Source organism: Myotis yumanensis, unplaced genomic scaffold (genome assembly GCF_028538775.1).
Source record: "Myotis yumanensis isolate MYYU_CA2020_CCGP unplaced genomic scaffold, mMyoYum1.0.hap1 SCAF_4, whole genome shotgun sequence".
Lineage (NCBI taxonomy): Eukaryota > Metazoa > Chordata > Mammalia > Chiroptera > Vespertilionidae > Myotis > Myotis yumanensis.
This window is the reverse complement of record NW_027223755.1, coordinates 54,718,237-54,740,305: the sequence shown is the minus strand read 5'-3', so window position 1 is coordinate 54,740,305 and position 22,069 is coordinate 54,718,237. Positions and strand designations below refer to the sequence as shown.

General features: G+C 42.1%; 1 protein-coding gene across 7 annotated transcripts in view; it reads right to left on the bottom strand.

Moving 5' to 3' along the window:
* Positions 1-22,069, bottom strand: part of CAST (calpastatin) — a 110,601-nt gene that overhangs the window by 24,649 nt on the left and 63,883 nt on the right. For all 7 annotated transcript variants that reach the window (XM_070412365.1, XM_070412368.1, XM_070412366.1 and 4 more), the window contains 13 exons: positions 21,654-21,767; positions 20,535-20,615; positions 16,663-16,731; positions 15,353-15,451; positions 13,842-13,922; positions 12,990-13,028; positions 12,434-12,526; positions 12,216-12,305; positions 11,007-11,108; positions 7,157-7,240; positions 6,165-6,212; positions 4,720-4,815; positions 2,941-3,036 (listed from right to left, as the gene is read on the bottom strand). In XM_070412365.1, coding sequence (XP_070268466.1) covers positions 2,941-3,036; positions 4,720-4,815; positions 6,165-6,212; positions 7,157-7,240; positions 11,007-11,108; positions 12,216-12,305; positions 12,434-12,526; positions 12,990-13,028; positions 13,842-13,922; positions 15,353-15,451; positions 16,663-16,731; positions 20,535-20,615; positions 21,654-21,767 — 1,092 coding nt within the window. The remainder of the gene's footprint in view (positions 1-2,940; positions 3,037-4,719; positions 4,816-6,164; positions 6,213-7,156; positions 7,241-11,006; positions 11,109-12,215; positions 12,306-12,433; positions 12,527-12,989; positions 13,029-13,841; positions 13,923-15,352; positions 15,452-16,662; positions 16,732-20,534; positions 20,616-21,653; positions 21,768-22,069) is intronic.

Sequence of the window (22,069 nt, the reverse complement as noted above, 5' to 3'; positions counted from 1 at the left end):
TAAAGGTCTCTTTCTCTTGTATAGCTTGGCCATCATTCCAAGTGAAAAAAGTTGTTTCTCTGCTAAACTGCACTGCCTAAGGAAGTACCACCACCGAGGAAAAGGAGCCTAAGTGGAAAGTGATTTATCACCATCTAGTGGTTGGACGCTGCATAGATTTTATTCCAAGAGCAACAAAAATCCCTGCTGTAACTAATTTGTTTGGGATTATATCTAAATTGCAGGAGTTGCAGCAATCCCAAATCTTAGCCAAGCAACTCGAGTTGCTATCTGATCCCAGACACCTGCTCACACTTCACGTCTGCTCTCTCTTACTCTCTGCTGTAGAACCTTTCGAAACCACTCTTTCCTGAGCCTCTGTCCTTTGACTTAATAAGTGATTTCCAGCCTTAAAAAAAGATGAAATCCTGCCTCTTGTGACAACATGGGTGGATATTATGCTAAGAGAAATAAGTCAGACAGAAAGTCAAGAACCATATGATTTCACTCATATGTGGGATATAAAACTGAAAGCAACAAATGAACAGACAAGAAAAACAAACAAAAATTCATAGACACAGACAACAGTATGGTGGTTACCAGAGGGAAGGGGGGTGGGGAAGGTAGGGTAAAGGGGGTCAAATATATGGTGGTAGAAGAAAATTTGACTTTGGGTGGTAAACATACAATGCAATATACAAATGGTAAATCATAGAACTGGACACTTGAAACCTATATCATTTTATTAACCAACATCATCCCAATAAATTTCATGGGGAAATAAAAGTGCAACAGAAAAGCTTGAGAAGCAGGGGCAGTCTTAAGAACTAAGGAATCTGGAAATAGGACTAAGGACTAAAACTTCTATTTCTATAGCATTTCATGTTGTCAGATTCAGAACCAGAACTCAGGTCTCTGAATTTCCTCAATAAACGTTCTTTACATACATACAAGAACCACATGGTCACCTCCTGCCTCTGGTTTTTGTTACCTTTTGCTCACTAAGCCTCAAGCCTTTCTCGAGTCCTCTGACCTTTATCACACACTGTAGCTATTCTCTCTGGTTCCCAAGGGTGTCACAATCCCAGAAATGCCAGCGAACCTTGGTGACGGTAATCCTGGCAACTGTGGTAACCAGAGCTGCTGGGGCACAGGCCCGGGAAAGGGGGTCAGAGAGCGGGAAAACAAGAGCTCTGTTTGTTTTCTGTCCACTGAACGCCCAATGCTGGGCTCTACAGTCAGGGTGAGGTTGGAGAGGAAGTCACTGAGCCCTCTGAGGCCCTGGCAGTCACACTTGGCATGAGAAGTGGATGACACATGCTTAGGTCACAGGGTTCTGCCCTGGAATGCTGGCTATTATCGTCCTGATTCCCATCACGGCCTCTGTTCCTACTCCTTCTCCAACCTGTTCTCAGGTTCTCTCCTCTCTCCTGGTCTTTGCCACCATGGCCTGTGCCTGGCTCCCACAATGCTGAACTTCTAGAGCAGCGGTTCTCAACCTGTGGGTCGCGACCCCTTTGGGGGTTGAAAGACCCTTTCACAGGGGTCGCCTAAGACCATTGGGAAACACATATAATTACATATTGCTTTTGTGATTAATCACTATGCTTTAATTATGTTCAGTTTGTAACAATGAAAATACATCCTGCATGTCAGATATTTACATTACGATTCATAACAGTAGCAAAATTAGTTATGAAGTAGCAACGAAAATAATTTTATGGTTGGGGGTCACCACAACATGAGGAACTGTATTAAAGGGTCGTGGCATTAGGAAGGTTGAGAACCACTGTTCTAGAGAGTACCCTGAAACCTCAAAAAAGAGGGGGGGCTCAAATCTTGCATATGGCAGGAGGGAGACCCTGAGCTTTGAGGGGATTCGCAGTTGGCACCACGGACTTCCCTGGTGGGAAGAGCCACTTTCGGACACCCAGGACACTTGCCCTACACCTCAAACACCTAGATGCACATATCCCAAGTATCCCAAGTGCTGCACACCCGGTGCTTGGCCTGTCCTCGGCTCACTGGTCACCCCACGAAACAGCGCTACTCCCACCCTCAGTGTGACGCTGCCCATCACCTGCAAACCTTTCCTAATTCTCCCGGAGGGTGAGGCACCCACAGTCCCTGTGCCCTTTTCCACACGAGTGATCAAGTTGTGCCGTAAGCTTAAGATCTGACCCCTATCCACACTAGACTTGAAGGTAGCTTAGGGCTGGAGCCATATTTTCATTTCAGCTACGGTTCTGAAAGGTTAAGTTGCTTGTTCAAGGTCAGTTTATAGGTTCATTTCCCTCATCTATAACAGATGATCAGTCTATATCGTGTCCCTGTGAAAATTTAAGAAGATATTGTAAAGCATCTAGACAGGTTAACTATTCAGAGTACAGAGCCACCAAGTGCATAGTACTGAAACATAGACCACTGATGTTATTTTCTAAGTCAGGTTCTATGGGCTAGTGAATTCAAAAGGAAACAGAGATTCCACTAGTTAAATATCAGAATTCATCCAAGATAGAAAGTGAGAGAGAGGCAAGAAATGAAGAAGGGAGAGGAGCTGAGTCAATCTCTCCCCCTTCAGGTGGGAGTGGGGGTCCTGATGATACTGGTGCAGATTGTCACCCCAGGAGTCAGGAAAAGGGAGATCGGGCTCTTTGTGGAACTCCAAATAGGCTCGAAAAATGCAGGAAAGTGAAAAAGCATGATTACTCACCATCACTGAGGAACTAGAAAGGATTTCAGAAGGTGCAAGAAAAAACACAGCTTACAGGAATCTAATTAAAAATTTAAATATAGCCTGACTGTCTAGCACACCCTGAAGCCCCAAACAGTAGCGACTAGAGCTAGAGAAGATTTCTTGTTGTGTCAGAATAAAATCATAGGTTGGTGCACAAAGCAGACAGTGCATGGGAGGAATATCACTTTCCCGGGACACTTCTCAGTGCCCAGAGGACCACTCACCAAGGCCGCGGGCTTGGGTGGTGCCGACTGCTCACTGCACAAGGAGGCGCGAGGCACATCCTCTCCCACCGGAGCCGGGGCGGCGGCCTGTGGTTCCTGTGGGAAGAAGCAGGTACGATGACGCATTTTTCGAGCTATCTGGCTAGTAACACTGAACAATGATGAATCAACAATACACTCAGCTATAGAATACTCTGTGAGCATGATTTTCCTGGACACCTAAGATTGTTGAATAGTGAATAAGTCAAGGCATGTTAAAGCTCTTTGGCTACCGTTATTTCAACTTACTATTAGTTTTACCTCTCTCCTTAGGTAGGTTAAGACTCAGTTTCCACATCTGAAAAGTGAGAACAATAGTAGTACCTATATAATAAGTGTTAACAGGGGGCTTCAAGGAGATAAAACATGTGAAGTGTTTTGCATAGTACCTGGGAACAGTAAATGCAATAAATTTTAGCAACTATTATTTCTGATTTATTATTTTTATCAATTATTTCTCATCATATATCAATCATGTAATACAAGGCAATATTTTACATCAATACATCATTTTTATGTATCTAAGAGCAACCTGCACATTGTAAACAGCTATCTACAAATGCAAGCAGTAAGACTATCCCAGGAGTTCTCAGAGTGTGGTCCCTGGACCAGCAGCCTCAGCATTTCCAGAGAACTTATTAGAAATGTAAATTCTCAAGCCCCCACGCCAACACCACTAAATCAGAAATTCTAGGGGTAGGGCACAGCAATCTGTTTTAACAAACCCTCAGGTGATGCTGATGTATGCTAAAGTTTGAGAGCTTTATTTTATCACAAGGTAAGAATTCAAATAAACTATAATCCAGGCATTTATGGAAATCTATCCTATGTGCACGGTGTTTAGCAGATGACTATTAATAGGGTACGATTTCTTCTTCAAAGACCTTACTATTTAAAACTATGTATAAATGTAAGGTGTAAAGAACCAAGAACAAAACAAACAAACAAACAAACAAAAAAACAAACAAAAAAAAGGACCAAGAGCTAATAACGTGTTTGCAACAAATGCCTTAACAGGGATATATAAAGAAAGAACTACAGATTCCCTGGCATGTTATATCCTGCTGAATTAGAGTTGGAAGTGCAGTCAGGTTTGGGGAGGGGAAAGCAGGAGACAAAGGCCATATTTTAGCACAGCCTTAAAGGGATGACTAAGATTTGAGAGAAGGTTATTCCAGATGGAAGGAACCATGTGAGCAATGCCACAGAGACACACATTCAATGTCATAGTTTAGTGATGTGGGGATGCACCTGGGTAGAAAAGGAAGCTGGGGTCAGAACACATTAGCAGAAATTTTTCTTCTGTAGGAAATGGGTAGTTCCTGAAGGCTGGAGCAGGGGAACAACGTGACTATAAGCATGCTCAAGAAAGAATTCTGGTGGACATATAGAACGGACTGGAAGGAGACTGAAGACAGAGGCCATTTCCATCTTGAGGAGAGTGGTGATGACAATGTTAGCTAGGTCAGTCACAGAGGCAGGAATAGAAAGGAAAGCATGGGTGTGAAAGCTTTCCTGCAGGAATAATTACAGGTCTTAAATTGCAAGAAAGTCAAGGTCAGCTTGGGGAAAGAAAGCACCTTCAGAAAAAGGCAAAACAAAAGCTGCGTGTAGAAAAAGACAGCATAATGGGCTTTCTTATTAACCACTTCATGTTAAAACACTTTTGGCATCATATTTTTAAGATTTTAGAAAATCATTTAAAAAAACAAAGCTAGAGACTTGTTTTTAGAAACATACTTCTGTTTTTTCAGTTGACTTAGATGGTTTTTCTTTACATTTAGCCTGGTCAAAATCTTCCGAAAGCTCATCAATGAGCTCTGATTCACTCCGGGGCTGTAATACAAGAGACATTGTATATTATGAAGTTGGTATTTTCTACTTCATTAAAAAAAAGTTTTCATAGAGATTTTTTTCTGATTAACACAAATTAGGACATATGAGATCTAAAACCAAGAGCTAATTTATTTTTTATTTATTTATTTATTTTTTACAGAGAGGAAGGGAGAGAGAGATAGAGAGCTAGAAACATCGATGAGAGAGAAACATCGATCAGCTGCCTCCTGCACATCTCCCACGGGGGATGTGCCCACAACCCAGGTACATGCCCTTGACCGGAACCGAACCCGGGACCCTTCAGTCCGCAGGCCAACGCTCTATCCACTGAGCCAAACTGGTTTCGGCGCTAATTTATTTTTTAAAATATTTTTATTGATTTTGAGAGAGGAAGGGAGAAGTAGAGAAAGAAACATCAATGTGAACAAAAGCTAGTTTATAGAGGACATTTCATTTATCAATGTAAGATAAGTGTTATGCAACAAGTAAGGAATATTAGACACCTCAGTGCCACAAAAATGTTAATGGTTTAAAGTGTTCTTGACACTTCAATTACAGAGTAATTTTGCTCAGATAAAATTGCCTGTTCTTTCTAATGAAGATATGTGTAGTTTTTCTTTTGTGATTGTTTTTTCTCCTTCCTACTGACTTCCTGTCTGCATAAGTCAGAGGAAGAATAGAGTATGTTCTCCTCTCCTATGACTATGTGGGGTTTTGGCAGTAAAGTCGTGTTACCCTTAGTTCCTGCAGATGAGGTGGATTATCTGCTTAGGGCATGTGGTGATTTTGCCTAATAAGAGTAACCTATGACAGAATTCAAAATCGGGGCCCCCGAGTTGGGCAGCCTGAATTTGGATTCCTGGCCTTGCTATGTTCTAACTGTGTGACTTAAGGCTATTTACACAATCTGTTTCCTCACCTGTAAAATGGGAATAATAATAGCACCTTCCTCTTTTAGTGAGGACACAAAAAGACGGCATATGAAAGGCATCTAGCACAATGTCAGGCACATAGCAAGTGATTAATAAATGTTGCTGGTTGATACCAAACCAACCTAAGTGATGGCAGTGCGGAATCATTAGAGTATTTGCTGCTGTGATTAGAATCAAACTCAAGTAAAGTGTTGATCTGATTTAAGGGCCTCTTGACCTTAGCTCCTAATGTGCAGGGGATGTCACCTCGCAATGTATAACAGTCTAGTGCTAATCCATGAGGAAAATAAATATGTGAAAAGGAGTCACAGATCTGTGCCAAGTGTTGCTATCCTTATCCTTCTGTCACAATTATCTGAATTTATACTTTACAGCTCTACTGCTCTGTAAGTATCCAGAAAAAACTTATTTCCCAACCTTTGGTTTTTCTTCAGGCTCTGGCAATAGTGGTTTTCCATCTTTATCCTGCAAATGAAATTGAAAATTCATTGAAAACTAAATAGAAACTGTTGCTTTCATATCCCATTATGTTTGTCTTGGAAAATTGCAGGATATGAGAAGAGAGCTTTTTTCTACTCATATTTGAGTGAATTTCTATTTCAGATTTATTTATAAAGTATCAGAATAAAGAGTTGAGATGCAAAAATCAAGAGACCAAATATCAAATATAATGCACATGTACTTTTCTTTAAAAGTTGCTTTAAAAATTTTACCTATTCAATAGGAAAATTGAATTTAAAATATCTTCGGCAAGAAAGGTGCTACTACATTAGTGAAATATATATATTTTTAAGTGTGAATTTTCCAACCCAGGGTGAAGAGGTAGATATTATTCCTAAAATACTGTTTTAGTTTTTTTGGATATGAGGTTTCACAATTTAGAGTGTTTCTAAAGGTGAAAAAATTTTCATCTATGAACATATATGAGAATCACAACTATTTTCTATCATACGTTTATGTGATTACTTCAAAGACACATTACAGCTATAATTACAGGCATTCGTCCACCATTCTGACCTCAAAACAAAACCTTAAATGAGGACAATGATAAACAGCCTACATTTCTATCCACCACTGAGATCTATGGTGCTTTTATCCAGATAGCAGTTAGAGAAAAAAAGTATTCCCAGATTGTCCCTTCTGCTTTAAGGTAAAGGATCTACGTCAAGTATTGTAAATAGTGGAAAGGCTTGAATTTGTGGGAATTTTAATTACCACTTGGTCACTACTTAGGAAACCATCCCTTATGGGGTCCAACTCTAGAGAGCAGAGATGAAAGGGTTCAGGGCTTTCAGAGTTAGTATAGAAACCAAAACAGACATGTCCTCCCGCTTCCTGGGACAGACACCCAAAACGCCATGGAAAGCCAGAGGCACGCGCTGCTGTGTGCGCCGTGGCTAACAATGTACCGTGGCTGGTTTCAATCTGTACTCCTCTGGGACTGTTTCGTCATCTTCACCACACTTTTCTCGTTTCTCTTCTTTGGATTTTGCCTGATGAAAATGGAGACAATAAAATAAGTAAACATTTGGATAATATATGTAAAACAAGATGGTATCACTTTATGTATGTACTTCATAGGTGGTGTAGAGAAGACCAATTCAGACAAAAGTGTCTGTAAGGGCTTTGCAGACCACAAAGCAAAGACCGTGGTGAGTGGCTTTGAGGAAGGCAGCAAGTGGGGTGACCGAGAAAAACAGCCAGGAATCCCGGGGAGGTGACCCAGCCCTGCTCTCAGGTGCTGCGTGACCCCGGGGAGCCACTTAGTCTTTCTTTGGCTCAGTTTCTTCAGCTATAAAATGGGCCTACTGATAATCCTTACCCAGCTACTGACTTGTAAGGATCGCCAGAGGAAAGTGAATAAAATATCCTATGCGACAGTCAGGCACAGTGCAGAAGTTAGTTGCAATTATTTCAACAGCCTTCCTCTTTCTTACTCAATGAGGCAGTTCTGTACAGGGGAGAAACCCAATCCTCCTGAGTGTTAACCACAGCTCGGAAACGGGAGAAGCAGCCCATCACCAATCCTGGCTGATCCATGGACAGCTAGCTTTGCCTCTTTTACAAGGACTCCCTTCAATATCACCAGGGCTTCACTCGATCAGTGAACCATGAACTACCAACTCCACTAGACATAAAAGGGTACAGTAGTTCTATAATAGATCGCTGGCTCCCAGGATATATCTAACATCTGCATTTTAAACAATTGGTGAGTAAGGCGAAGTTCCGTGATATGTCACAATGTGTACCTATAACAAGGCACAGATTTAAACCCCAAACCAAGGAGCTCCTGGGCACAAAGGCGGGCAGGTGTCACTCAGCAAATCCCAGCTCAACCCACTGCTCCCACCTACATCTCAGCCTAAGATCGTACTTCTCCATTGAATGATTAGTTAATTGGTTCATTTAAAAAGATCAAGCACTTTAATGAACCAGGCACTCTTCTAGGCTTTGGGGTAGTTTTATTGTTCTATATATGTTCTACAGTTTTATATGTTTTATAGCACTACGGTGTCGGGTGAATTTCCCGCCAAAATATAAGATGGCGCGGGCAATTATTTAGGTTTCCCGCGCAAAATCAGAGTTAGTTTAAAATGCCTATATCTTTTGAAGTATGGGTTCGATTGAAATGAAATTTTCGGTTTCTTGTGTAAAAAATGAAAATTTATTCAATCACAGACATTTTTTTATCTATTCAGTACATAAATAATTCGATATATATAAACTAAATACGAAAAACCCAAAAAATACTTATTACCTAAAAATATACACATATTTTTAAAGTTTAAAATAAAATTTTCATAATAAATCAAAACAAATAGAAATTAATAGTTTTTTAGCGTATGATATTTTTCAAAACACGCCCCTTTATGTAGAGGTATATTGCAAAATTTGCACATGTAGCGTGTCTCACTGCGCAATTTATGAACGGAACATACGCGACACCTTCTCAAAATGTTTTTCTTTTTTCCACTTCCGACAATTGCCTGTAACGTATGCTTTCTCATGTCCATCGATAGCCTGCATGGTGTTCTCTACTTACAAGGGATTTTTATGATACCTATTACCCCAATGGGTATGAAACGGTTCGCATACGCAGGTAGGTATCTTTGTGAACGGCAAACAAACAAATATTTGGTAATACGCAGTTACAATCGGCCCGAGTTTACACGTTTCCCGCACTCCACCGCAAATCTATATGAACCGAGTTAAGACGGCTCCCTCGGAGTACGCACAATTCACGCGAGCCGACTTAACTCGTTTCCCCCACTCCAAGTGTTAGCATAACAACTCTCAATAAGGGATGAAAGCTGTTGTGTGTTTTTGAACATTTCCAGTTATATTCCACTGCAGATATGGAAGAAGGCCTATGATTAGTGGTTCTCCTCAATTCAGGGATTTGTGGGGTCTCCGCCTATCAACCAGCCTTCCTGAAAGGCAGGGTCACCTGTTTGGTAGGACTGCCCCACCCCACCACCCCTTTCGCTCAGGCCTGCCCACAAGGAGAAGTACCTGCCCAGCTAGATCCTTTCTATTCCTTTGATCTTTATATTCTTTAAATGCCTGCACTGTAGGCATGGGAAGTAAATGTTTACTCAATTGAAATAGCGCCAGACTAGGTAACTACACATAGAAGTGGGGGAGGTGACTAATGAAGTATCATTATAAATATTATTTTGTATTACGATGCCTTATAAAAATGACCAGTAGGCATGGGCCCCTTCTCTGAAGCACTATGTAATTTTTGCTCAGAGAGCTCCCCGGTGGAATGTACGGCGTGGCTGTGAACTCCTGTAGGATATGATCTTTACCAGTCTTATCCCATCAGACTACCCAGGAAGTAACGAATTCATCATCAGATAGTAAACCATTACACTATTTAACTTATTGTTACATCTATTTACCTAATTTTAATCCCTCTAAGACTCTTTTTTGTCCTGGGATTTATGTTGATACCTTCCCTCCCCTAATGACTGTCTCATTAAATCACCCTAATTTTCTGTAAGAAGCCTGAGGCTCATGGCCATGGAGCCCTCTGGTGGGGGAACCCCAGCTCAACTTGGGCTGACACCCCCGCCTCCTGGGTTCTGCCTGGTCCACTCTTTACTTTAGACGGGGCTTCTGTCCAGCTCCCAGTAATGTGCACCCCGCCTTGTGTTTTAATCAGTTTCCTTTCTTCCCAATACATTACTTGGTCCTGGAAGACGAGGGCCGTCTCCCCTGCTCCCTTGTGTTCGCCTTCACCAAGCATGTTGTGCCACACTGCATCTGGTGAGCCCTCGAGGAAAGTCGAAGATAGAAACTGGCCCATTCCGGACCAGGGGGTCCCAGACTCAGAGGTGCTGGGAGTCCGTGAGACTCGCCTTCCCCAGTGAGTCAGAACAGGAAGTGACAGCGGAGGCAGTGGCATTGTGACAGCAGCACCTGCCAGCTCCACCCCCACCCCACCCCCCAGCTGACAGGGTGCGGCTCCTAAGGGCCCAGGCTGCACATCCATGCCCGCCCCCCATCTATGCCCCCACCGCCACAACACACACACACTGCCTTGCTGGGAATGTCCCAGGGCAATTCTCTTCTGTCCTCTTACCCCCCACAGGACTCAGTTGAAAAATTCTTTAAAAATTGTAACGTAATATTAAAACTCCACTCAGTACAAGCTTGCTTTGGCTTTGTTAAGATCTTGTTAAGTGAGGTGGGATAAAAACTGCCCAGCATCATGCTCTAAGCACGCGGCAGCTTCAGTTACAGAGTAATTGCTGCTGGATTTTATTGTAATTTGAGACAAATTTTCAACGTCTTTCCCCACAATTATAAAAAAAAAAAAGGAACTCCCTACCCACCTACAGTCACCTGCTTCTCTCCTTATAAACAGAGTCACCCCACACCCTTCTGAAAATACAAATTTCCAATTTCCATAAGAGTAGACAAATCTATTTCTCAACAGCCCACTGCCTCCACGTTATCTTGTTTGGTCAGTTGTCATTCAAGCGTTGGCAGAGGAGATCAGTGTTAATTTTAAATATTAAAATTCTAGATGGCTTATAAGACAAACACTCAAATATCCTTCTTGGCTGCTAACTCCCCAGCCAGAAGTCTCTAAATTACCCAGAGACCCTGAAAGTAAGGCAGAATGAAGAATAGTCCATTTCAACTCTCCAATAAAATAAGAGTTGTGCAATCATTTGAAACATGCATAACACATTCAGTTTTGTAACCTGCAGACTATCATGCTCTGTATATGAACTCGAAGGTCAGTACCTCGTCGACTTCCTTAATGGAGCTGAGGTCGAGCTCGGGTTCTGACTTCCGGCGGCCCAGCGAAGCCGAAAGAGCCTCCAGTGCCTGGTCGCTCATTGCGTCCTGTGACAAAGCAAAGATTCTGCCCATTAAAAAAGAGAGCATCTCCTCAGCCTGAACAATCCATCCACTTCTTTGTGAAATACACATTTTGAATCTAAAAGACGAATCGTGGGTTGGGGAAGGACTTTAGGAAGGCAAGTTTATCTGAAACCTGGCAAAAGAAAGAAAGAATAAAGAACTTACCAGTGAGTGGAATGGGGGCTAAGACTCTTTCTACAGTAACGGTGGTCCCAGGGGCACTGCACCTCCTCCTTAGCAAGCTAGACGTATCACTATAATCATAACTGTGCCATTATAAAATACCCATGTCAAAATAAAAGCTGCAAAAAGTGAACTTTCACTACTCTGCTTTCCTTTTTCTAAAAATGACTTCTGGCAACCCTGTCCTTGAGCAAAGCAGCTAAGCCCAGAAAGCAGGGGGACCTGGGGTGGCCCCCACTGCCTTCTTCTCTGCAGGCACCAAGGCTGCTCCCTGTGGGAACACCCACTCTCCGGGGTGTGGTGCTCTCACTGCTCCTCCGCCAGCCAGATAAAAATAAACTGTCCCCTCCAGGAGGGGAGAGGCAGAGTGCCCTGACAGCAACCGCTCCTCGCATTATCTGGACTCTCTGCACACGGGGCATGCCCAGAGCTGGAGGACCACATCTCAGGGTTTGTGAGAATTAGTCCACGTTGACTGTGGTTAAGAGAGGTGGACAGAAGCAGCTACAACAAGACCCCTCGAGTGGCTTCACAGGACTCCGACTCCTTGAGGAAACCACGTTGAAGATTGTATGTTCCAAGAGTGTCATTTCTCTGGCGTCCTGCCCTCTGTGCATTGGAATGGTAAGATAGTCTTAATTCACAACCAAGAAGATTGTGCTGAAATCTCCCATAAACTGCTGCAGAAACAAGGAAGACCTGGCTGGAGGTGATGGGTATCGCCCCAATTGATCTCACTGCTCCACAGACCTTCGGGGAGAAAGACGCCCCGCCTCCCCCTTCCTCCTCCTCCCCCTGATTCATAATACACTTTTGGGATTGTCTGGCATCAGCTACATCAGCCTCAGGAAGGCAGCTGCTGTCCCTCGAAACATGGTTATTTTCCAAAAAGTAATTAATTTATACCTTCTCCACCTTTCTTTTTTTCTCATGGGGCGGAGCAGCATTTCTGATTACTCCGGCTGACTGAGCTTTTAAAACTTCTCCCGTAGATTTCTGAAAAACAAAATACAAAAGATTAAATGTGCAGAGGAGGGAAATGTAATAACCAAAACTAGAAAGTTGTTGTTCTAAAGTTCGGGAGGGTTTCTAACAAGTTCCCCTAATAACATTCAGCACAATACCTCTTTCTCAGTTTTCTCCCCACCAGTGGTAGGAGAGCTGCAGGTGAAGTCAGATGACAAGGCATCGATGGCGTCATCGGGCCCCGGGGGTTTCTAAAGAAACAGATACCAGGATGGGTATCACGGGGGAGTCATTCAAGCGAAAGATCAGATTATACACCCAGCAAAGGAAGAATGTACTCTGGCAATTCCTTTAGCACCAAAGGAGATGTGTTAGTAAGATATCGCAGATGAAAGCCTATGTCTGGTAGGGAATGGGTTTTGCACTATTATTTTTTTGTTCCCTCTTCTAAATGTATTACATATTAAGATGCTCCCCTCCTATTTTTATTAACATTTACTTTATCCTAAAACTTCCTGGGCTCCATTTCTCTTCCTCTCAAAAACACAAACAAAAATCCATATGAAACCAATGCGCACTGACACAATCCCCACATACTCTCCCTTTCTCTGAACAGATGAAAACTTCATCTGATTTAGAGGTTACTTTAGCCATAAAATACAGTATTGATAGCCCTATTCATTTGGATCTTAGAAGACATTTATGTAAACTCACCGGAGAGTCTGGAAGAGGCCTTGTGATCCCTTCTTTTTTCTGAAACAAACATCAATTTGATAATGTTGAGAAGGCAAGAGTAATCCTTACAATCAGCAAAATGTGCTACTCAGTGACTGTTATGGGTTGAATTATGTCCTCCCCAAAAGCACATTATTGAAGCCCTAATCATAAGCATCTCAGACTATGACTGTGTTTGGAAATAGAGCCTATAAAGAGGTAAATGAGTCTGGCCAGTGTGGTTGATTGTCGACCCATGAACCAGGAGGTCATGCCCAGGTTGCAAGCTTGATCCCCAGTGGTGGGTGTGCGGCAGGCAATTGATCAGTGATTCTCTCTTATCATTGATATTTCTATCTCTCTCTCCCCCTCCCTTCCTCTCTGAAATCAATAAAAATATACACTTTAAAAAAGGGAGATAACTGAGGTTACATGAGGACATTAGGATGGGGCTAATCCAATATAACTGGTGTTCTTATAAAATGGGGAAATATGGACCAGAGATACAGAGGGAAGACCACATGAAGAGATACAGGGAGAAGATAGCTCTCTACAAGCCAAGGAGAGAGGTCTCCATAGACTTTCAGAAGGAACCAACTCTGCCCGCACCTTGATTCCAGTCTTCCAGCTTCCAGAACTGTGAGACAATATATTTCTGTTGTTTAAGCCATCCAGGCTGTGATTCTTTGTTATGGCAGCCATGGCAAACTAATACAGTGGGTGTCATAGTAATGAACTTTTCATCGGCTCATTTCATTTTCTAAATTTAAAAAATTATAACTATATTGATGTGATAACGACTATATTCCAAAAGGAAATAGTAAAGTAAAAGTAAATGGTTATTTAACTTACATCCAAAAGTTCCCTGTATTTTGGAGGAATTGAGCCTTCTCTTTTACCCAATTCCTCTATGTAGATAGAAGTCATGGGATCCTGTAATAAAATCACACATTTAGGTACATTATATAATTAATTATCTGAGAATGTTATATGCATATTCTGAAACCAAAGTACTATTCCATTCTTAATTTATGAAACTATTGAAATAAGATATAAATTATTAAGACGCCAATACTTTACACAACTCTGAAATTTGTTTACACAAATACTTCCCCTTATTTAAATAGCTTAACCCATGTGATGCTAGAAAATATTCAAATCACTATATTAAATTTGATTCCTATATTAAAATACATTGGATTTTAAATGTTTTTCATTGTCTGATGTTTCCAATTCATTAAAAAATACAGTTAAAAACAATAAATTTCTATATAACCCAACATCCTACTCTATCAGATCTATAGTCATTCTTATGTAATTGCTACAAAACAATTAAAATCATGTCTCCTGTTTGGCCCTTTCCAATCCCATTCCCCTTCCTTGTTAACCAGAGATAGCTACTAATGTGAACTTTAAGTGTATCATACCCACCCACTGAAAGTGGAGCATATTTTAAAACGGTTATGCTACAGGTAGGCATCCACAAACAATTTACAGCATTACTTTGCATATTTTCAAATGTTATATAAATGATATCATATTCAACATTGTGTTTATAATGTATCCATGATGATAAATGAATAATTCATTTTAATCACTATAAAAGCATCCCATTTTATTATCTTGTCTCCTGTTGAACACAACCATTTCCAAATGTTTCAGCTGTTCTCATCACTCCTTGTACAGGCGTGCAAGGCTCCCTCTGGGAAATCTGTCTAGACGTGGACTTGCTGGTGGAAGGGTATGCACATAGTCAGCATCCATGAGCTCCAGGTGAGCTGCCAATCTAGAAAGTGTGAAGTGACCCCTCTCCATGTTGTAGTATCACTTTCCTAATTACTAGGGACCCTTGCATTGTTTATTAGCCCAGCAAGTTTTCTCCTAATTTTCTATTGGATTGTCTTTTTCTTAATTTTTAAAATTCTTCGTAAATTCTGGCACAAATCCTTTGTGGTGTCTGTTGCAAATATTTCCTTCCAGTCTATGGTATGTCTTTTTCTTTAAATAAAATGTTATATAATTTTCTTGCTTTTAAGGAATTAGGAATAGGGAGGAACAGAGGATGGTACATATCTAGAAATCAAAATATATCCAAGTCCATGGAACTCCGATCTCAAGGACAGAAAAGTATTTGTGGCCCAAAGGACTACATGCCAGCGATAATCTCAGCACAGACAATTAATAAATGTTTCCTGCGTCAACAGCCATCCTGTCCCAACACTAACTTCAGCTGCTGTTACTGATACTGACACCGTCCTATCTCTCTCCAAGTAACAGAACACCAAGTGGACTTTTGTGCATCATGACCTTATTTTGCTCTCCTACCCCAAGAGTGAATCTTTACAGATGTTAAGATCACTTACCGAAACTTCAGGTCCAGTATACGTTGCGTTATCTTGTTCAGTTTCTTCAGGTTCTCCCAAAGTGTCTACTAGATCATCCAGGGCAGCATCCATGCCTGACTGGAAAGAAGAGCGAGCAGATATTTAAATGTTATTTGTTACACATACTCCACTTTTGATTTTTTAAAACTACAAAACACCAATCTGTGTAGAAAAATACCAAACACCAAAACTTCAAATATCAAATAGTTAAAATCTGGTCTTAGGGTTTCAGGGAAAAGGAGAGGAGGAGGGGGGGTGTTGAATAAAAGAGGGTGAAGAGATTAGCCAAAGAACATATATGTGTAATGCATAGATACAGATAACAGTGTGGTGAAGGCTGGGGGAGAGGGTGGGATGGGTGGACGTGGGCAAAGGTGGGGGGGAGGAGAATGGAAGACATCTGTAATAGGGTCAACAATTTTTAAAAAAATAATGAAAATGGAAGCAAGAAATATTTACATGTATTGAAGAGAAAGAAGTCTTCAGAGAAAAAAAGGCAGAAACACTCTAAAATATGACAAGATAATGGCCTATTTGAGACTATATAACGATTTATAACTAATTTAAAGAAAAATTTAGCAATGCAAGGCTTAAAGAAAAAAGTACACTTTATTATTTAGTAAAAATAACTTTTCAAAAAAATTTATCTTGCCCGGCTGGCGTGGCTCAGTGGTTGAGCGTCGACCTAGGAACCAGGAGGTACGGTTCGATTCCAAAGTCAGGGCACATGCCTGGGGTGTGGGCTTATATCAGTATACTGAAAGAATGCCTCCATTCTAATTTTGAGGTTAAGAATGACTCATTGTGAAGGATAACCTGAATTTAAAGGGGAAAACAACAATTTGGAGAAAGACCTTTCACTGTTTAACTCAGATTAATTAGTAAGAATAACTACTATATTAACACTATAACTTTAGAAATTCCCCTGGTAATGTACTAGAATTTGGGGCCTGCGAGCTTTAGCCTGGTTAAACTAGGAATTTCAGAGTGAAGAAGTACCTGGCATTCTTTAGTGATACCTCTGGTTAAAGCAGATATATTTGCAGGAGAGAAAGTGGAATGAAAACTTCATGGGATGTAACTGGAGTTTTCAGAACAGAGGGTTATAAAATGTTACAAACATATGTGGGAAAACCACACTTTCAACCCAGTTATATTAGCTTGAAACAGTTCATTAAAAAGATACTTCCAGGTACCCCCACCTCATATTGCTGGCCTCAAGAAATGAGATCATGATAGAGAGACGGCGAGTAAATATCTTAGGCAGAAATGCACTGCTATCTTCATACCTTTCCAGATGGTTTACCCGGTTTGGACTCAACTGGTACAGCCGACATTAATGATTTATTTTCTTTTTCCTGGTGGGGTTTAGAAAGGAATAAAAACATTTTCACATACATTTATAAAGTTCAATAATATTACATATATTAAAATGAATTCAATATAATATTAATAGCATTGATCATATACTGAATCTGCTCAGTACTAGACATTATGTTGTATGTGTTATGCCCTTTTTCAGAACAGCATAAATAATATTAATAAATCATAATATAAATTAGTGATGTGGAAATCAAGACTCAGAGAGGTTAAGTCACTTTTTCCAGGTCACACAGTAAAAAAACAGAACCAAGATTTGAATCCAGAACTGCCCATCACTTTCTTCACTACTCTTGGTTGCCTCTCCTGGGGCCCACAGCCAGTGTCTGTGGGTCCCCTAGATTCTTTCTGTAAGTGTCCACTTCCTCTAGCTGTTGCTATTTCAGTCTCTGCTCCCCACACAACAAGACCTCCACACCCCTTGGTTTGGTATCTCATCACCTACTCTTCCCTTTATTTCCCTAAAATGAATTTCCTTTCTACCAGCGCTTCCATTGCTCTATCAATGATTGCCAATAACTCTCCAATCTGTGATTTCATGTCATTACCCAGACCCTGGCAAGGACCCCTCTATGACTCTCACCTCCCACAGCAGCCATGATCAAGCACCATCCTGGTTCTACTCGGGCATTTGTGCCCCCTGTTCTCTGCCGCCTCTGGCATCTCTTCTGCTTTACCCCCAACTGCACACGGTCTACACATTTCTGCCTGTGCTGGTGGTCCGGTCCAAGACCATTCTCTAGGGCCAGGGGCCAAATGCTTTCAGGGCCTGGCAGCAACGCAATGGGCGACGTTGCCAGGATGAAGACAATAGGAAACTATGTCCCATTTGCCAGCCCCTGAATTCTGGGCAGCAGAGTCTGGAGGCGGAGAGCACAGACTCCAACTGCCTGGGTTTGCACCCCGACAAGCACTGGCTGCACCTCAGTGTCCTCATGTTTGTTCTATCTCAGAGAGTGACTGCACCTACCTCAGGGGTTGTGAGGATTAGGTAAATGAGTCTATAAAGTGTGAGAGCCAGTGTTTGCACATACTGAGCCCTTTCTAAGTGCTTAATTTAAGAAAGTGTTTGCCAGAACCGGTTTGGCTCAGTGGATAGAGCGTCGGCCTGTGGACTCAAGGGTCCTGGGTTCAATTCCGGTCAAGGGCATGTACCTTGTTTGCGGGCACATCCCCAGTGGGGGGCGTGCAGGAGGCAGCTGATCAATGTTTCTCTCTCATTGATGTTTCTGGCTCTCTGTCCCTCTCCCTTCCTCTCTGTAAAAAATCAATAAAATGTATTTTTTAAAAAAAGGAAGTGTTAAATAAATGACTGCGACACATTAAAAACACTGGAGGGGAAGGGGAGGGAGGCCTGGCCTGGTGGCTCAGTTGGTTGGAGCGCCCTCCTATATACCGAAAAGGTTGTGGTTTGATCCCCATCTGGGCATGGATGGGAGGTCACCGCTCCCTCACATCGTTGTTTGGCTTTCTGTCTCCCTCCCTTCCTCTCTCTCTCTCTAAAGTAAATAAACATATCCTTGGGTGAAGATTTAAAAAATACTGTGGGGGTCATCCCCAATTCTCTCTCTCCCCCTTCTTCACTACTCCAAAACAGTATTCTAATGGCCTGACTACACATCTTTCTTGGGACACCTCAAACCCATTCGGCTTGTCCAAAATCAAACACACGTTTCCTCCTCAACCAATTTCGCTGGTGAACTGTGTCTACCTCCCAGTGGCTACCAGGGGTCGGCTCAGAGTTTCAGGAGGCACTCACTCTCCCTGCCCTGGCAGGAGCCCTCACCTTAGGGTTACCAACCTAGCTCCTGCAGACTCCAGCCCCAAGTTAGCCTGAGATTTTCTTTACCTTTGCCCAAGCATTTCCTAAAACCTGAAGGATTTACCTCTGCAATGCCTCCTCCCTTTCTCCCCACTAGTTTATTCTATCTCAGCTCGCATTTACACTAAATTAGGATTCACCAGGACTACTGGAACAGCCCCTGACCAACCTCCCACCTTCCTATCTGTAATCCCCCTGTAGTCACTTTCATAATCCTCCTGCAGCTTGGTGTTAATGGCTCCGCTTGCTGCATCTGTTCTCTAATCTCTTTCACACTGTTTATCCTCTGCCTGTTGAATCACTAACTCCCCTTAGCAGTCTCCACAGCAACACCTCAACCTGTCCTTCAGGTCTTACAGCCCCACTGCTCACCGCCCTGCGCTTCACCCAACACTGGAATGCACGCTGCTCCCAGAACACATCTTCTCCTTTTCCATGTTGATGCCTTTGCAAGCCTGCAATCCAGGCTATGCTCCCACGCCCCACTCAGACTGGATCTACTCAAGGTCCCTGTGGATCCCCGCAGTCAGGACCTGTTCGGTCCTCACCAAACAGCTCCCTGTCTCAACCTGCCTTGAACTGCAGCTGAGGCAGAGTGTCTTCTTCCCACCCCTAGATGGCCAGCCTGCAGCGCGGGTGTCACACACAGTGCTTTCAGCCTGGTATGCACTAAAAAAAATAACTTAAAACATGCAGATCTGATCAAGCCCATGTTATGGGAGACAAATCAGAGGCAAAGAAAAGTGATTCGCCAGCTCAAATCAGGGCAAACTAGAATTCCATATAAACCTCTCCTAATTTTATTTTTCAGATTTCACTGATAACTCTAATTTATATTGAAAGTAAAACTGAAATTTTTGCTTAATTTTAAAATCTATTCTATCAGATCTAATCCACTTTTTTTCAAACCATTTCATCAACATGAGAGAGTAACGTGTACCCCTTGGGTGGGTTGGGGGTAGGGGTCTCAAGTGGTCTACTGCAAGAAAATACTTTTTAAACTAAAGTTGGGTATTTTCATTTAAAACTGTATATAAAGTTTACCATTACACTCTAAGATATCTGCATTTATTTCAACAAAAACAATGTGCATTTTTCTCCCCAAATCTGAGAAAAATTGGATATTTCGGGCAGATGTGCCATAATTTATCCTACGACTTGCCTTATCATTGAGCCTTCAGGAGAATATCTTTTCTATTGCAAGAAGCAGGAAAATAGGTAAGTACATATTCCTTTCTATTTTCATCTTCTCATTATTGCTTCGATTACTTATTTGTGTTTCCAGAGAAATAAGTACTAGCATTTCTAAGGGAGATGGCTCCACATGGATAACACTCTATTGCATGAGTAGAAACACAGACTACTTCTCAGCTTACATTTCCAAGCAAGAATCTTAATTGGCTCATCAACGACCTAAGGGAAAATTGCCCATAACTGGCCAGAAGGCTATATATATTCTCTTCTGAGGGGGTTTATGTTGTCCCCTTGGAAAACCTCCCATATCAATTCATGTAGATGTTGTGACTATTCATGGTTTACTAGGAACGAACTTGTTGACAATTCAGAGTAATGCCATTCAAATGCTCACGGCAATTTTATTTGCTTTATTTCAAGCCTGTACATCTTGAAGGCAGGCTCTGAGTCAACCCAGATGTCAATTTCCTCAATCCTGATACCAGGCCTTATACATGGCAGGTGACCAATAAATATTTATTGAATATATGGATTTTAAAATCAATTTCAGTATTCTGCTCACTCTATATCCCTCAGCTACGTGATCCTCTTCACAAATATATGAGCAATGTTCAGTTTTGAGTGTGGCAGCACCAGAACCCTAAATGGTCAATGAGAGCCAGCGGTAAAGCCCAGGTAGAATGGAACTCCCCTGAGTACGTTTCTCACGAGAGACTGATAAGCATCGGGCCCACGCACACCCCACATCTGCTTGTGTGTGCTCACCTTGTCGTCTGACTTGCCAGAGGCCACAGCCACACCAGCAGCAGCAGCAGCGCTCTTTCCACCTGTGTCCTGAGATTTAGTCTAAGCAGGAGGATGAAAGACGAACAGAACTCAGTCTCTTTGAGTGACTGTTTTTGAGATTGTGCATTTTTCAAATGTCACTGCTGAGCCAGTTTGCCCTGTGAACATCTTGTATAGGAAAGGTCACTCGCTTCCACTGAACATGATGCAACGCTGAGCACCAACCCCATGAGGCTGGACTCCGCGCTTACAGAGTCCGTGCAGGTAACACAAATAGTGAAGTGGGCCAGGGAGGGACTGTGGTAAATTAGAGCACATATACCAGGTGTCAAGCTCTCGTTAATTCTTGCCATGTGAGCTCACTGTTGCCAAGTATCCTGATTTTTCTAGAGAAGCTAGACATTTTGATTTTATGTGAAATATTCTGACTTTGTCGGTAGCTAATTTAAATATTATTGTAAGCCAAACAAAATACACTTGAACAAAACACACATGAGCTGCCTTTAACTGGTGGGCCAGAGAATACAATCTCTGATATGAAGTACACTGTTAAGCAGGACTGGTTCTTGTCTTGCAAGAGCTATCAGTGGGAAAGTTCCTCTCATATTTGTTTATTCTTCTAATAGTTGACCCCCAGTGGTTCTAGAAATATGGAGACTCTTTCTGATTCTTGGCTCTGTAAGTTCATTTCTTCTAGCACAAGACCCTAAAAACTCTTCCAGGCTTCCATGTCAGCAGATCATGCAGGGCATCTGGGTTCCCACCGCCCGTAAGGAGAGGGGTCCAGGCAGCTTCCTGTCTGCGAGGCACCAGAGCCTGCTGCCCTGCCATCGTGACTGGACCCTGATGGGCCGTAGGAGAGGACCGGATGGAACACCCCCGGGACCCATCTGGTGTTCTTCTCAGGCCTTTCATAGGCCCATGTTTCCACAAGGCTATTCGCGAAACCAGCAACATGGTAGCACCAAATCATTACAATCAAAGATATATTTGGCACAGCTCAGCAGCTTCACCTACATGTCCATGGCGAGAGAGGACCTGTATCTCACCCCCTAGTTGGTGTTAGTGTTTTCCTAGCTATTCATCTGATTTGTTTACCTTTGGTTTGCTTGGTTTCTCTGACGTCGGCTGCTCACTTGGCCTGGAAACTGCTTTTTCTTTATGACCATGCTTGCTTGCTGTATGTGATGTGCTTTTGGATAGACTTTCTGGCTGAAAACACACACACCGCATTGTTAACAAGATGACAAATACAGATACTTTTCTCAATAGAGTAGGAAGTGCTCAAAACAGTTGTGTTTTATGCAGTTTTGAATTGTGCAAATTTAAGTTAGTGTGATATCAATGTGATAAAATTTCACCTTAGGTACAAAATTTGAAATAACGCAAATCCTTCCCCCCAAGTTCAGCCAGAATCATGAGTAAATTGCAAATCCTTCTACTGCCGCATGGTGGTGCTATTTTAGCTAAAAACAAATACCAGCCATCCTCACAGGACTTGTTTCTATAGCAAT